Here is a 17570-nt window from a genome sequence, read left to right as displayed (position 1 = left end):
CTGAAGGTTATTAAACAAATTCACACCAAAAAGCTCAAGCGAGCAAACAAAACATGCATTTAACGATTAATCAAATTAAACATGTATGTTCTCATCTTTAATTTGATTATCTGTGGCAATTAAAAGGAATGTTTCAGGTAAAAAGAGCCATATTCCAATAATGTTGTCCAAATAACTTGCTTCTCAAAAAAGCATATATCTCATTTATTTATTTATTTATTTACTTGTCTCATCTTCTTTACACTATAAACATGATCAAGCTAACCCCCGCGCACGAGTGTGCAACTTTAGCAGACTTGTACAAAGTCTCCTCTGAAAACTGACAGCAAGAAAAAACAAATCACATTATCAAACTGATCACAATAATCGATGGTTATCATGTAAGTAGCCTAAATTACATCAACACAATGAGGGCATTATGGAGTCACTGAGCATGCGTCGGCCAGAGGGCGCCAGAGAGTATCTGAGCAGCTGTGATGACAAGATAATAACCATCCCAGTCCAGACAGAGAAAAACCCTTGGCACACTGCACAACTAATGTCTAAATATACACACCACCTTGAGTGTTTAGCAGTTCACTGATACAGAACTGGTGACATGTCATACACTACTTTAGCCTGAAAGCAACTGTTGAACTTAGTTCCTCATTTCACAGTGTGAGAAACAGACCAAAAATGACTTCTTCCCTTAATTCTGTTACATCGAGAATTAATTCTAGAAAACTAACATTATGTGGGTGGCCTCTGTCAGTGGTACAAAATATATCAAAGTATCTTATTATTATTGATGCATAAATGTTTGCAGTATTTTAACAATGCTGGTTGAGATGGAGCTTATTATCCTACTAGTCTTTATACCACTGGTTATCTAAATGTACTGTAAAACAAATAATTGTACTTTACACACTCATGTAGGATCTTAGAATCTGAAAAGTGGCTGCAGAGTAAATGTACTAACGAGTGCAAAGAAATCCAATTAAGTAGAAGTGTGAAATATCATGAAATGGAGATAAGATGAGATATTTATCCCCAGCAAAATTGTTGTGCACGATAGATATAAGTATAATTTATATAAACATACATTTAAACTCATATATAACTAGATAGATGGCCACAAAATTCAAAATGTACGCAATACAAAAAAATATAAACAAGGATTATAAGTTGCTCATATCCCAAGATGCTTCTTAGTAAGGTGTGCAGATATTTAGTCTATGTCAAGTGGCATTCAACTATGTATGTACAATTATAAGTCTCTATAAGAAGGACAGTTAACTGTATATGTTTAATTCAAAATACTCAAATAAAGCACAAGTACATCCAAATTATACTAAAGTGTACACTACACAAAATTAGTCAGTGATATTAGCATATGGGTTCATATATGCATGTGCGTGGATATGCAATAAAAGTCCAATGAAATGATTATTTTGGGGGACCAAAAATATTCATAAGGATAAAAATTCAGATATGTCACAGAATAAACAATCAGTAGTGTGCTTAGTTACTCTACACAACTACAAACAAATGTTATTGTCACACAACTAGAAGAATGCATTAAGGTGAAAACAAAAGCATATAAACATGTGCTTTAATCCCTGAAACAAACAAAAGTTGGCTTTGACGTGTTTAATCATGACGTTTGTTTAAAGTTAATCAATCACCTCTCCATTTGCTGGTTTGTTTAGGTTATATATTAGAAGATAAAAACAAAAATAAACGAGGACTTCCGGAGCCGAGGCCGCTGTGGTCTCATTTCACCGAAGACGGAAGCAGACGGGAGGGAACCCTCCCGCCGCGCTCGAACACTCTTTGGCCAGCGACGGAGCAGCTGTCAATGCACAGCACAGCGCGTCACGACAGGCTGGACAGGACGCTTTGTGGACGGACAGAGGCTTTAAAAATGCAGCGCAGCGACGATTTATGTACTCTGTCACATTGGTGGATGTGCAATACGTGTCAGGTCTCAAACGATAACATCTAGCGAGGGATAGTGACTTTTCCTCCTCGAGTGTTTTTTTTCTTCTTCTTCTTTTCTTCTGATCTTCGCAGTGTTGTCTGCTCGGCTCTCACTGTACATCCGACAGAACTAGTCCAGACATGAGTAACGTTAATCTGATTTTTTGGGACCAGTTGCAGGCTGGCAGCTCCGAGGTGGACTGGTGTGAAGGCAATTACCTAATATACCCCAGCATCGCAGAGTTTTACAACACGGTCGGTGTGAAGGACTCATTGTGATTGGTTTTGTTTTTGTTTACAGCTGGTAGACAGACCGCAGCTTCTCTGGCTTTGTTTTTCTTTTGTGATGCACTGCTTTCTTATAGCTTTTATATGACTCCCAGGTTAGCCACAGCTAGCTTTAAGTTACACCTGACTGTGGGCTGCTTTAGCAGCATGATGTGTTTCCTTTTTACTGTTAGCCTCAGGTTACAGATCCTCCTTTTCTTCATTTGCTCTGGCTGACAGTTTGTTATAAAACACTGATCGACTTCTGACGAGCACGTTGTCACTGAGCCACACGATCAGTCCAAGTGTGATGTATTGGTTTTTTGCTCATAGCTTTTCCTTTTGTTTATCATTTCAGATCAGCAACATTTTGTTTTTTGTTTTGCCGCCCATATTAATGTGCTTGTTCCGCCAATATGCAACACATTTCAACAGTGGGATTTACCTCATATGGATTCTGCTGGTTGTGGTTGGTAAGTTGGCTGGCTGTCTGTCTGTGTGGTGACCTTTTAACCTTTCATGTTTTCTGCTCAGTTTTCTAACTTCACTCAGCTCAACAAGCAGAAAACAATAACTAGTACTTATCCATGTGTATATGAAATGTTTATATTTTGTTAAAGGTGCATTATGTAGTTTTGGGGAAGAAATTTTAATCAGAAGAGAAAAACCTTTTTTTAATGCAAACTAAAACAAACTCTTTGTTTCCTGACTGAATAGACAAACTGACCTTAAAGGACAATTGTTTTACTTTTTCCGCTTTTCCACCAAAATTAGCAGGTCTACGCTGTTTTTTTCTGACGTGTCACGTTGTACGTCACTGACATCAAGTTTTGTGTCACGAATGCACTGGAAACAAAACAACAAAACAACAATAAACCCATGGACCTATATCTAATGGACACAGCCTTTGAGGTGGAGCCCCGTTTATTCCTATGAAAGCTCCTCAGTGGTGCATGAAGCCAAAAACACTCGACTTCTGGCCGCGCTAGAACTTCCTAGCTTCCTGCTTAGTGCCCGGCTAACTTGAATGAGGTTAAAATAATTTAATCGTGCGGCTCTTCTAGACTTTCCAAATGCTATTGGACTGAATAGCTCAGATTATGACGGTGAAACGAGGTTGTGACGCTCAAAAACATATCCACAATGTTAGCCTATGGGAACATTTCTTTTTGGGCCGTAGGGCATCACGTGACGTTGTAGTTACATGGTTCAGCCACTACGGAAATTGGCTTCCTTGGGTTTTGAATAGACCGCACGCATCCCAAATTCCTTCCTTAATTACGCGCCACCACAGGAAGTCGATAACGCGTCATCACTTTGCATGGGGGAATTCGACCCGGGTGTAAATGCCGAGTGTACGCATTCCCATTGCACACAAAAGATCTTAGTGGGTTTAAGTGGGATTTTTGACCAGTGGAAAAGGGGTATTTGTTTATATATGGCCTGTGCTATTTGTAAGAAAAGTAGATTTTTGAGTCTTTCTTTCAAATGGCACCTTAAGTGTTGGGCTAGTATTACATGTGTTTGTTTATATGACCGTGAATCTGATATTAAAACGTGCTTTATATCTGCTGTAGGCTTAAATATACAAAGCATGTGTCAGAGTGAGGTCTGCCACAAGAGAAGAGAAAATGCACTACTTAACCTTGACCTTGACCTTGACTTATGAAACAATTAGCAGATTAGAGTAATCAATTTGTCATAATTATCTAAGATGGCAATCATTTAGATAAAAGATAAATTGCTCAAGTCACATTGAAGCAACAAGTGACTGGTTTTAGCTTCGAAAAATGTGAATATTTGCTGGTTTTCTTGGTCTTCTATGAGAGTAAACTGAATATTTCCTGGGGGTTTTTGGACTGTTTTCAACTAAAAAGCAGAAATGTTGGCTCTGTATTTAAAGACAGGAAATTACTTGGCAAGGATTTTGATTGATTTGATAGGATTTGGTAACGATTTGATAAAAGGAAGAACTTTTAAAGTCATTTTTTTAGCAAAAAATCACAGATTTCAGCTTCTCAGATGTAAATATTTGCTGTTATTTTTTAGTCTTACATGAAAGTAAACGTAATATTTGGGAGGTTTTGACAGTTTGCTGCGGATCATTTGAAAATGAAAATAATCTGTACTTGCAGCCCAATTTAGCTGCCATGATTAATTGATTAGCTTTCAGCCATTAAATGAATCGCTATGTTGTGAAACATTTTCATCACTTTGAACCATTCTTTCAAAAGAATGAATGCCTTAGGAGGAGTTTATTCAAGTATGACCCCTGGAGATGTCCCAACTACGCAAACAAATCAAAATTCCTGACTCTTAAAACATTTTAATGGACTGATTTTTATGGACATGTTTGCAAAGTTTTGTTGCAAACTGAATATTAGGCTTTGGTAAACACTGCTCGACATTTTTACACCATTTTTTTTACATTTTAGAGACAAAACAACTTAACGATTACAACATAAGCACTTACATACATACTGTAAGTTGTATGTAAGTGAACCAACAAAAACAAAACAAAAACACTGCTAGGACGTGTTCCCTCAGCTGTAGCCTCCCTCACTGTTCTCAGTTATAGCTTTAGGGTACCCTGAATCATTTTTACCCTCTTGTACAGACTATGACTGGGCTCATTCATTGGTGGGATGAATAAGCCCATTGCCTAAAGTTTCATTTGATTTGACACAGTAAATTCAGTCTTTAATGGTGCTGCTGTATGTAAATGACAGTCCTGAAGAGATTACAGTTGTTCCCTCACTGCAGCGAGGGAACATCGGGCTGCAGCGTCAGCAGAGATAACCTGACAGACCTCCCTCTGTTCCTGACAGGTGACCTCAGTAGACGACAGAAAACAACTGCAGCCGATTTGCATAACTGACTCAGCCACAAGAACTCGAACAATGGCTCAGATGTAAAAGAGGTCATTAACTGTCGTTCTGCTCGGTCTGATATTGTATTAAACTTGTCTTTTCACATAAGAGTCGTCCCATCAGTGAACTAACTGAAGGGAAATGAAAGCAGCCTTCTAATTTCAGTCGTTCTTGTTCCATAACACAGCAGCTCTGACTACATTTTCAGGAATCTGAAGGCGGGTAAAACTTCAAAACACAGCTTGCAAGGGGTTACATGGTTTCATCTCTCCTCCACTGTCTCTGCAGTTGGGATGGACTTTGACATGAGCAGAAAAACAAACCTATATGTTCTCGTATGACAACAACAACATTCAGCTTCCCTTCTTTGGTTTTGGCCTCAGCTGTGTGTGTCTGTCATACAGTTTGGGATGACTGCTACCAATACCAATTGTAGACATTTGCTATATTCTCTCATAATTTAATAGTTTGGTTATAAAATGTCAGAAAGTTGTGAAAAATGGTCACAATTTCCCGGTCCAAACAGTCCAAAAATCCCAAATATTTTGTTTAGACTAAGAAAAAGCAGCTAATATTTACACTTTACATCTTGGAACCGATTAATGTTTGGCATTTTTTGGTTGACAAAATGACTCTACTTCCATGAGAAAGTTAAGAGTCTGTATACGTTCGGTCCCTTTTTAGAAAAGAAGTTTGTTGAACTGTAGGAATCTCCTGCAGAGCCTGTTCTCAAAACAGATTGTGCTGATAAAAGAAGGTCTGTTGGACCGAGATAACAAACGGGCACCAACCGAGCCGTCCCTCTGCAGCACTTTAAAACTCACAGTGACACCACTTCCTATTTTTAACTATTTGTAAAGGTTTTGCGTGTTTTTTTGGCCTAAAACTGCAGGTGTTTCTCAGTGTTAGAGGCACAAAGTGAGTGACTTTATGAGGATGACTGATGGTTGGGCCTCTGTGTGGTCTCATTTAGAGGTGACATTTGCAACTTTTTCATCACGTTGGTCACATTTGACAACTGGAAATGAGAACATGTCAGCTGTGCACTTAGTAAAATAAACACAGTTTTGCAGTTTCAGCAAAGTTTGTAGTTCCTGACACAAAGATTATAAGGTTACAAGGTTCATTTATTTATCATTTCACAACATTAAAGTTGCAAAACTAAAGAGGTTGTGTCCTTTCAGCTACATTTTTAGACACAAACTGTCAAGTCTTGATTTTTTTAATGTCTTTGACCTTCCTTTTTTATTTAAAAAAATTGACAATATAAGCATTTTTTAAAAGGATCTCATAAACACACTGTTGACATCTCTCTTTCCTGACAAACGTATTTTCTGCTTCCGCGTCTCTTGTCTTTCAGGCATCGGATCGACATATTTTCACGCCACCCTAAGCTTCCTCGGTCAGATGCTGGATGAGTTGGCGATTCTCTGGGTGCTAATGTGTGCCATCGCCATGTGGTTTCCCAAGAGATACCTGCCCAGGATGTTCAGGAGGGATCGGTATGTTGACCAGTGTAACGAGGCATCAGAATAATTACCTTCTGAGGCTTAAAGGGACAGCATAGTTTTCCTCTTACCTGTAGAGTCTTTTCTTTAATCCATCCAGATTGTTTCGGTGTGAGCTGTTTTGGAGATAGAGGCTGTAAAGATGTCTGCCCTCCCTCGCAAATCACGTTCATTTTCAAGAGCCTACACCAAACATGATTGTCTTGTCCTATTTTGCTGTCCCGACCATGTCAGGAAGTTACTTAAACAAGACTAAAAGAGACACACAAAAGGGTGATGGCTTCTGACACATCTCCTGACACATCTGTTATTTTTCTGTAATCATCTGATTTAATCTAATTTCATGTGTGTGCAAACAAAGTAAATAAAAGAAAAAGCTTAGTTGCATTTTATACAAGAGAAGGCAGACATCTTTATAGCTGATACCTGCAAAAGTGGACAACTTGCACCAAAACAATCTAGATTGATAAACTGCACTACAGACAAGAGGAAAAATATATAATTTAGATTTTTGGGGTGAACTGTCCCTTTAAAACTGGCACACGCTTGCAGGTTTTCATCCAATAGCAGTTAGTTTACAGGCCTTCAGCTGATCAGTGAATTCAGGGGGAACTTCTCTCTGCATTGTGTTACTTTTCTCTAGTATTTCCGGTCGACATACAGGATGTTCTCATATGTGAGTGCTGAGCAGGTTTGTCTGTGCAGCTCACTGTTGGCAACCGTGCTGTCATATGATGTTTCCACTGCCATGACTCCCTGTTTAATAATCGGCCTGTCTGAGATAGCTGACACCGGTAAAAGCTGCATCACATGTCTTTACTTCTCTTTCCATTGTCGCAGAGTCGTCGTGGTTGCTCTTTCACTTCAGCCTGTCACTTTAAATATTCCCCATGTTTTTTTTTTATTATATCTGGTTGTTAGTGTGTTAAAGTGCTTTCTGTCAAAGAGCCAATGTTCCATCTGAATTTCACCACGCTGTTTATAGAGTGCAAAATTCTGCGGTTTTGACTTTTTTTTTTTTGCTCTTCAATCTAGGTCAAGGTTTAAAGTGGTCATCGGCATCTTGTCAGGGATCACCACTGGGCTGGCCTTTGTCAAACCTGTGGTCAACTCATTGTCACTCATGACCCTTGGCATCCCCTGCACCGCACTGCTCATCACTGAGCTGAAAAGGTTTGTGAAAATGTTTTTTTAAACGACACAGGTGATTGAGGTCAGCCCTGATCCATCATACTATGTATGCACCTATGTTTCTTCATTAGGAGTTAAAAAGGGGAAAAAAATATGTCGGACTAAAAAACAAAATCAAGGGTGGCACAGGATTTCGTCCTCATTCACCAGCTTGACTCAAGTTCTAGGGAGTGAGTCTTAAATTTTGAATAGTTATTTAATTAACTTTAAAGAAAAAGCCCTTTCTCAGTTTGAGTAACTTTTCCATTTGATGTTTTTATGTACCCACATCATCCCTGATCAAGGTTCAGGAATGTGGGATGATTGATTGTCTGCATGTTTAAGCAATACAGTTTATTCAACAAGAGTGGGTTGCATCACTATTTTGAAATCCATTGCAGTTTGTGTATAAAGTCCCTCCAAAGTTTGATTTAAATTCTAAACTCAAGGTTGACTTAATTAGCCATGGAGCCTGTGAAAGAAGACCGTGGGATGTGTTCCTTAACTGCTAGCTAGTGATGCACTAAATCAGGTTACATTATTAAAACTTAAGAAATGTCTTAGTAAAGACTTTAGAAAAAGAAATCAATCAGTTGCTATCGGGAAAATCTGAAGTATGTCCGATCAAATGCATTCAGCTCTGGTAGCTCCACAGGCCGCAAAATAACTTCCAAGTTTTATATAGTTTTAGGAGGCAAATGATAAATTAAAACTTACCACACAACTTTGTCTTGTTTATTTTTACAGAGATGTAAAGTACTATTTATGCAGTTTAGAGTAAGTGGTAATTATCACATTTTATGAACTTAACAGAGGTTATCCTCTCATTGGTTTATTGACCCTTTTTATATTACCGCTTTTACTCTATACAGGTTACATGTATTTGCAAGTTAACATTAGCTGTAGCTAACATTAGCATTAGCAGCAGTTACACCTGGCAGTTAGTATTTCTTAAAGTAGAGATGAGTTAGTTGAAATTCGTAAGAATGCAACTCGTTTGAATTTTCTGATGCGTAAATCTCTACCATTTAAACATTCATGCTGTTACTACCCTACGCTGGACTCACAGCGATACAGCAGCAGATACAAATGACCATGTCTGTGTTTCAAAGTCGCCTAGCCATTTAGAAATCAGCTGTTGTGATGTTAATTTATTAAGCAATAAAAAGAAAACAGTGTCAGGGTGTCGTCTCTGTGGTCTACAGTACATTAACACGTCACCTTTGCCCCTTTGTACCCCAACGTCTGATGACATGTTGTCTGTTCCTAGCTAATTATAGGGCGTTATGATGTGAAAGAATGTTCCTGAAAACACACAACAAACCGCTCATGCCCTTTTTTGTGCGTGTGCCTCTAAAGCCTTCTTTCGTCACAGTAATGTGGAGCTGCTCCTTTGTTTCCGTTTCCCACGTCCCTTCCTCACCACCGTCACTCTTTTAACCTTCAGTCATCTATTGTTCAACCTGTTAGCAATTCTTGACATTTCTGCAAGTGCCAGTCATCTACAGAGGCTGCCTGTTTTTGTTCTGCTAAGTGGGAGAGAATTCCTGTGGCCCTGGCTGATGGACTTTTGCCCTTAGAAACGACAGACTGCTTTGTTGTTGTTTGTTTTTTTTACAGTACGCCTGTTGGCACCCATTCAAGTCACTTCCAGTTGGACAAAAACAACTTGTCTGATGTACAGGACATCCATTACAAAGATTACATATATTATTATTACTAGGAAGTTTTGAAGCAATAATACCAGTCATAGTTTTGCAATAATTGCTGAGTTACTGATAAAGGTCAGGTAGGATACGTGGCAGCCAAATGTGCTTATGTCTGAAAAATGAGCAAAGTTCATCTTCACACAGCAAAGTAATGGTTGGATAACACCCGCAGACTGTATCATACCAGCTGTGTATTATTTAAAGCTTTAATTGAAACAGCAGATGTTGTTCTTGACTGAAGGCCCACTCATGTTTTAACCCTTTGCTGTCTCGCAGGGCTTTAAAAATACACAACTTGATAAGGAAGTAGCCTCAAAGTACAAACAAATTTATAAAAATACTGTATCTAAAATTATATGTAGGGGAAAAGACTTGTGTATCCTTACATATGAGCATGTATAAATACAATCTTTTGAAAAACCATCAATTTAATCTGCCCAGTAGAGAATAATGAATAAAAAATACAGTATAGAATAATTCAGTTTTATTACTGCTTGCGTCTTATTTTCCTAGTTTTTGCCATTGTTTCCTGTCTGCAACAGCAACATTGTACATTGTTTAGGTTAATTTCTCAGATTTGTAAATGCACAACCAGTCAGATGGTAATTTTGAAAATATTTGGAAATAAAACTTTATTTTGTCATTTAAAACTGCAGCGTCACTAGTTCAATACTCACCAAGGTCCTTTCTTATTCAACATTTTCTGTAATGTGCCCTTTAGTACAAGTACAGATACTTGTGTAAATAAAAGACTCTGGTAAAAGTATAAATGTAAAACAGTATCCCCCTGAAGGACATTTCTGTGTAAAGCTACCTGAACCTCACGTCATATTAATATTATTATAATAATATTCTTAATGTGAAATACCGACATCTTGAGTTGGTAAAGCCTCCTGCGCACAGCAACAAATAAAGAAAATAAGAAAATCCAGGCAGACGGCTGCATGGTCTCTGCAGATACAAGTCACTAACACGTCTTTTATCTCCCTCCCTGTCTGTTTTTGTCATGTTACATCATTTAGTCTCGCTACGTCTGCCGTGCGTCATGACACTGATAGGTTGAAATCAGCCGTGTGATGTTGGGACTAAGTACAGCAATGAAGTATTTGTACTTCATTACCATGCAGCTGCGTGTAAACACATTTTCCAGTGCAGTGAGTGATCATTAGAAACAATATGCGTATGCTCACTTTACCTCAGAATAAAGTAATTTAGATAATCTGGCTTGTTTACATCCAGTCTGATTGTCTGACGGCTCGTTTCCTGCCCTGTCAGACTTACGTCACCATGTTTACACTTTGAAAATATCAACAATACTGTATGATGTGCTGTGATTAATTAATCCAGTCTGACATTCTTTAAAGTGTAGACATCTAGTATGTATCTTTGCCTTTACACCATTGAAACCAGTGCATGAAGACTTATCTCCAGTGTCTTTGATAAATATTTGACAGATCTGGTGGTGCCTCTTCCTTTCTTCTCCCCTGAGTGAGCGAAGCCTCTCAGCAGTGCTTCACCTCAGATAGACAGACCGGCCTTTCCTTCACTTATCTATGCCTCCAACAGTCAAACTCTCCATCAAGCTGCGTCTCTCAGGAGAAGTCCTGGTTTCACATCATGTTTCTTATCTGCCACGCTTCTGTTTGAGCTGATAGGCTCAGTATCCCAGATATCCGGCCATGTGGTGATGGTTCTGTCGGTGTACTTTTGTTAACAGGAAGGGGTGTTGACCAGCTTATGGCAGTTGTACTGTATGTACAGTACATTAAAGCAGATACTGAGCCTATAGCTACTGTACTTTATGCATTGTCAGGATTTGCTGCCACTTGAAAATAATGGATCAAAATACTTACAGTATAATACAATATTGATGACAAGTTAATGGCCTATTTCCTTCTGGGAGGACCCATCAATGGACATCTATTATTGTACTTCCTGTTGCCCGTGAGCAGCCTTGACACCACTTTTTTTCTGCTCCTTTTCTGGACCAATTATGTAACATACTGTACAGTTTGCTAGTTTGATTCACTAATTGACTCACTTAAAGCGAGACTTTTGAAAGAAGAAACTTGCTTTTAACAAATTAAAATTGAATCCATAATCATTCAAACGTTCCCTTCTACATTTAAATACACTCGGAGGTTTTGCTGCCCTATTAGGTGCATTATGAACAGTAGTTTATGGAGGTTACATTTAGTTACACAGCAATATCTACTGTAACATTTGCTTACATGTCTGAGACACTTCACAGACTTAATGACTCCATTTGTAGTACTGTTGCAGCGGTATACTGTTGTCAAGGAATACAATGGTATGAAAATGTGCAATTATTATACCATGTACATTTGCTTATCTACAGTTTTGAATTCTACTGTGTTAGTATTATTAGGATATATATATATTTCAAGTGTATAAAAGTTTTTGTCAGGACACAACATTTTTTAAAATTATAATAAATCATTTTACAAACTCCACTCTCATCAACTTTGTTTGAATCTGCAGCAGCCAGCTTTTTGTAGAAAGAAAGCTCTGATAAAACTACTTTATGCTACCAGTCCAGCACCAGACAGCAGTCAGAAACAGTTAGCAACTACCTAGTGGACATAGCGGAGCACCTCAGGAGGTGGAGACCAAAACAGAGCTAAAAGAGTATGAATGGCAAACTCGCATTCATCAGGTGGCCAAGAATAAATGCTGATCATTTTGGTAGTAAATTTTAATTAACAACGTGATAGGATGATACCATCAGGATTCCCATTGTACTGTAATAACAACAGGCAGCCACTGCAAAAGTTACATAAGCTAGCTTTAAAGTGGTCTTACATATAAAATTTCCATGGCGTCTGCAGCTGAATGATGCTTGTTGTTTATCTGAATGTTATTGCGTTGTTGTTGTGCCGTAGTCCTTTCTGGAAATGCTGTTTCATCCCAACATTCCTGGCTCCTTGAAACAATGGCAACCCAAATGAAGTGCTTGTAAACTGATATGACTTTATCAAATGTTCTGACTTGAGGGAAGGTGACAAACTGTCAAAGTGACTAAGTTGCATCGTCATCACAGTTTAGTCAGGCTTCCTTCCCCCCGTCTTTGTTTTGGCACCCGGTGTTTGCCAGTCAGCTGCACGGCTGTGTCTGTGTGTCTAAGGAGGACAAGACTAAGAATAGTTTATCAGCAGCAGTCTGGATTAGCACATGTCTCTGTAGGTCATTGGTGTGTCCACTGGGAGATATTTGTGCAGAGACATAGAACAGAATGGTCGGGTCGCTGTTCTGTCAGGTCCCGAAAGTAAGATAAAAAATGTGTGTACCTACACTCAAACATACTGCTATGGACATTGTAGGTGTGAATGTAAAAGCACCGAGCTGGAGTGAAAAACACAGCCTGTTAAACACAAAGCCCAGTGTATTCTGAGAAAGACCTCCCACAAACAATTCAAACAATAAATAAAACGTTTTTATTTACTTTTAAAAAGTTTTTCCATGCCCCCACTTGTATCAGCTGACACTCTTAATAGAAGACATCCCAATTTGTCTGTGTTTCCACAACATAAAATTGTGTTTTGCTGCCTTTTTAGTAATACAATGATCATAATCATCAACTCCATGACAGATTTACAAAATATAATAGATATTAAATTATTACAATAAATATGTTTGTATTGACAAATTATTAAATAACTATATAAGGGGTCGACTCTGCAGTTCCTCTCAGCCCAACAGAAGGTTTGAGCGTCGTTAGCTAACAGCAGCTGAATGTATAAAGAGGCAGCTGTTTGCCAACAAGTTCACCCTATCAGTTTAAAAGGTGATAATGTGTTTACAACTTGTTTCTACTGCCAAATAGAGGCCTCAAGTAAAAAAGAAACCAAATAAGTGAATTTGAATGACATGTATTTCATGTTTTAGGTCATGTTGTTTTGTATTTGCACAGATCATACACACAATAAAGCTTGCGTGGACAAGACTTAGCACATTTAATGATATCAAATGTAAAAATACAAGCAGCTGCTGTTGGTCTGATGATATTGGCAATATGTAAGAATGAACAACATTGTAGGTCGCAGTTTATTTATGTGTGTGTTTTCACAGTTGTACACACTCCTCAGTGCTGTGTTTGGTTTTTGCAGGTGTGAAAACCCCCGTGTGTTCAAGCTCGGCCTGGTCTCAGGGATCTGGTGGGCACTGGCTCTGCTCTGTTGGATCAGTGACAGGATATTCTGTGAAATGTGGTCATCTGTCAACTTTCCCTACTTACACTGTGCTTGGTAAGATCAAACACAACTCAGAAGAGGTAGTCCTGTCTGAACTATTGTTAAGTTTATTTTTTTATACACAGTTTATGCACTCTTGTGACATTAAAGTGTAATTGACTTAAGCACTACATAACATTTCCATCTTATAAGTCCTAAAAGTCTTTTAATCTTTCAATTTTAATGCAGTTTTATTCATTTTCAAGTGAAAAAATCCACCGGTGTAGTGAGACAACTCAACTTGCTTCCATTAGATCAGTCAGCAGTCAGACTTTTCCAGACACTAGGGTCTGGATCATGAAACTGAAAGAGTAATGGAGATTGCTGCACTAGAATCAAGAAAAGTGAAAAGTTAATCCAAGGTTTTTTATTGCAAAATACCTGAGTAGCAGAATGAGGGTTATTGCCAAATAGGTATTTTAGTGCTTAACAATAAACACAGTGAAGAACAGGAAAAATAAGAAGGAAGTCAACAAAAGTCAAGAATCATAAATGCTGGATGATGATAATGAAAATATGTAAGAATGAACAATGTTATAGGTCAGACTATATATGTGAGTTACAGTGTATTACTTGTGTTTTCACAGTTGCAGAAAAGTTTACAAGTAAAATATATGAAAAATATACAAAAAATATGTAAAAAATATATGTTTTAAAAGAGCCATTCGGTGTTTGAAATGAAGCGTTGGACTGTCCAAAATATATATGTATTAATATATAATATGTTTGTTGGTTCATTCTAACTCCTCTCTCTCTCACAGGCACATCCTCATTTGTCTGGCTTCCTACTTGGGTTGCGTCTGCTTCGCCTACTTTGACGTTGCGACCGAGGCCCCGGAGCGAGGACCCGTCATCATGTTCTGGCCCAACGAGAAATGGGCCTTCATCGGCGTGCCCTATGTTTCTTTTCTCTGCGTCCACAAGAAATCTGCCATCAAGGTGACTTAAGCCTGCTGCCCAACGCTTCTCACCAGGATGTGTCCAAACAGTCAGGTTGTGTCCACCGGTGCTCTCGTGACTGGGTGATGTAGCACATAGAGGCTAATCGTGAGGATTTAGCTTTTCCTTTTTCTGTCCCTGGTCTGGTTTTCACTACACAACAGTGTTTATGCAACTCTGTCAAAGAACAGAAGGTGTCGTGAATTTGTCTAACACGACACAGAGTGACTTTTTAAATAGTCACAGTATCAAAGCCAAGAAACCTTTACAGTGTACTCAGGCTTTCCACAGGCGATCTTGTCAGTATTAGTATTATGCATTTCAGGCTTCTCTCAAGAGAAGATTTTGTACATTTTGTAGTAATTCAAAAAACCTCATTATAAAAGCATTGTACTGCCTTTATAAACATAAAAAACAGCATCTCATAGGTGCAGTCTGGCCATCATGAAACCAGAAACAACAAAGCACTGGATTCATTAACTGTGATCAATGCATTCAGCATCAAAGCTTCATGTTATGTTACATATCCGATCTTACTATGCTCAACACGCTGAGAAGAAGGTATTTCACACCAAGCCTTATGTGTTTGAAAAAATACATAATGGAGTCATTTAATTTAAACCATCGGAAACACTATAGGTTTCTTTCTGTTATGGGTGTGCTGTGTTTCACTCCCAGCATGCCATTGTGATTGTTCAAGATAGTATATGAGAAATGTGTTTTAATATATTCCTGTATATATTTAGTTAACTAACAATGTAATATGCAGTTATTTTCTGTATCATTCATATGTTATTGAATGAATAGGTACCCTTTGATATTGGCCAAAACCAAAAGTAAAAACACAGAATGTGAAATTAAGATGCGTTGAAATATTCAAGGAAATAATTACTTATTTTGCACAAAATGAAGAATGGTTCGCAAAGCCTTTGGCTGAATACGTGCTGCGTAGCATTTCAGAACATGATAAGTACAATTATAACTCAAATATCTGCTTGCTTATGTACGGCCTTTAATGCTTAATTTTTTTCTCACCCAGGTGTCTCAACTCTTAAAGGATAAGTTCACCCAAAAATGAAAAAAATCAGTCATTATCTACTCACCTTCATGCCGATGGGAAGTCAGACGAAGGTTTGTAGTCAGGTGAAGGTTTCTGGAGCTTCACAGCAAAACAGCGTTGCAGCATTCTCCTATAAAAGGGAAGTAGATGGGGTCTGTGACAGAAAAAAAAAAACATAAAATAGCTTGATACAGCTTGTCCGGCGTAATCCAGGTCTCCAGAAGCTTCGAGGTCCCATATTGATTTGAAAAGACGTTATTTACACCCTTTTCTAAGCCAAATTCTTCACTGTAGCTGCTAAGCTAGAAGTGTTAGCGTGCACCCCGTCTGAAGTGGGTGCACAAGCTCAACATTTGGGTGTTCTGGAGAATTGTATTAATGACGGACAAGCTGTATGGAGCCATTTTATATAATTATTTTTTCTTTTGTTGTTTTTTGTGTTTTTTTTAATTTTAAAAACAAGTCCCCATCTACTTCAGTTGTTTAGAAGACTGCTGCAATGCTGTTTCACTGTGAAGCTCCAGAAATGTTTTGTGGACTAACAAACTTCACCCGACTTTCCATCGCAGTGAGAGTTAGAAGTGAATGACTGAATTTTCATTTTTGGATGAACTTGCTCTTTATATTTCTATCAGGGTTATTTATTTTAGGTTCAGTATTTTAGACTTTGTGCTAAATTTCATCAAAACTATAAAAACTGTGCAAAAAAAGCCTTAATCAAACAGGACAGTGGACTTCAAAAGCAAAAGAAAGAAGGTTGTATCCTTCTGTGATGTGTCATAAACTCTTAAACTGGAAATGCAGTGTAATGATTGCATTAAATAACAAATAGAGAAAATAGATTTGTGGTTGTGGTTGCGGGACATATAAGGTTTGATTACTGTGTTCATGTCACTGAAATGAACAGAAATTCTGCGTGCAGAATATAAAAGGGAAGTATATTGCAAAGCTCAACAAGAGGGAGCACCAAAGCTTTTTTTCACCACAAACCATTGTTGTAAATGTTCTTGAAAACTGCCTCAAGCTGTTTGACTAATATTGTTTTACTCGTGTCCTCCTGCAGAGGCTTCTGGGAACTCAAACTGCTAAAATAACTAAAAGGGTCAAATGAAGGATCATGATTTACAGAGAAATAAAACAACTATTTTTTTTTGTGATTCTGAAGTGGTATTTTTTAATAACAAGTATTTTGTGAAATCCAAAACCATTTATATTTTTGTAAATGATGTGTAGCCAAATTTGAAGGGTGAATGATTTTTGATATTGCATGATTACTACCTTTGTATTGCCAAACATTCTTTAAAAAAAGTTGTTTTTTTTTATGTTATCTTCAGGAGAAACTTTCCGAACAGTATTGACAATGTGAACAAAACTGTTGCTGTGCCCAAGAATGCTTGCATTGTGCTGCAAATCCTATTGAATCATGCATCTGATCCATGATGATGGATTGTTGGTAAGAATTTAGTGAGTCATCCTCAGATCGAAGGAGTTCGTGTGAACAGGACAGCCGGTCCGATGCTGCCCTCTGCATCGTGATATTTGTCTTGGCATGAGGTTTGATTATGATCTCATAACAGTGAGTAATGTCCTATTTATGGACTTACATGTGTATATTAATCTCAGTTTGTTTTTTCTCTGCTTGCATTGACAATACAGACAAACTGCACAGAGGTATTTATTTTCATAATTTATCCTGTTTTGTAAACAAATGTTTGTAATAGATTAGAACATTAGTACTTTATTTTATTTTATGCAATAAACCAAGTTAATGCTCAAACTGATCACTGGTGTTTATTTTACATAAAAGATGCATTAAAAATGTTTTTTCCCATTCAGTG

General features: G+C 37.9%; 1 protein-coding gene across 1 annotated transcript; it reads left to right on the top strand.

Moving 5' to 3' along the window:
* Positions 1-1842: 1842 nt before the first annotated feature.
* acer2 (alkaline ceramidase 2) lies at positions 1843-17503 on the top strand. Its single transcript, XM_084366782.1, has 6 exons — positions 1843-2214; positions 2585-2699; positions 6457-6598; positions 7640-7777; positions 13611-13748; positions 14495-17503. The coding sequence occupies exons 1-6, from the start codon at positions 2101-2103 to the stop codon at positions 14679-14681; spliced, it is 834 nt and encodes a 277-aa protein (XP_084222908.1). The 5' UTR covers positions 1843-2100; the 3' UTR covers positions 14682-17503.
* The last annotated feature ends 67 nt before the right edge of the window (positions 17504-17570 follow it).

Source organism: Pagrus pagrus, assembly GCF_965226575.1.
Source record: "Pagrus pagrus genome assembly, chromosome: 2".
Classification (NCBI taxonomy): Eukaryota; Metazoa; Chordata; class Actinopteri; order Spariformes; family Sparidae; genus Pagrus; species Pagrus pagrus.
The sequence above is the reverse complement of the archived record's forward strand: the minus strand, read 5'-3'. Positions and strand labels throughout refer to the sequence as shown.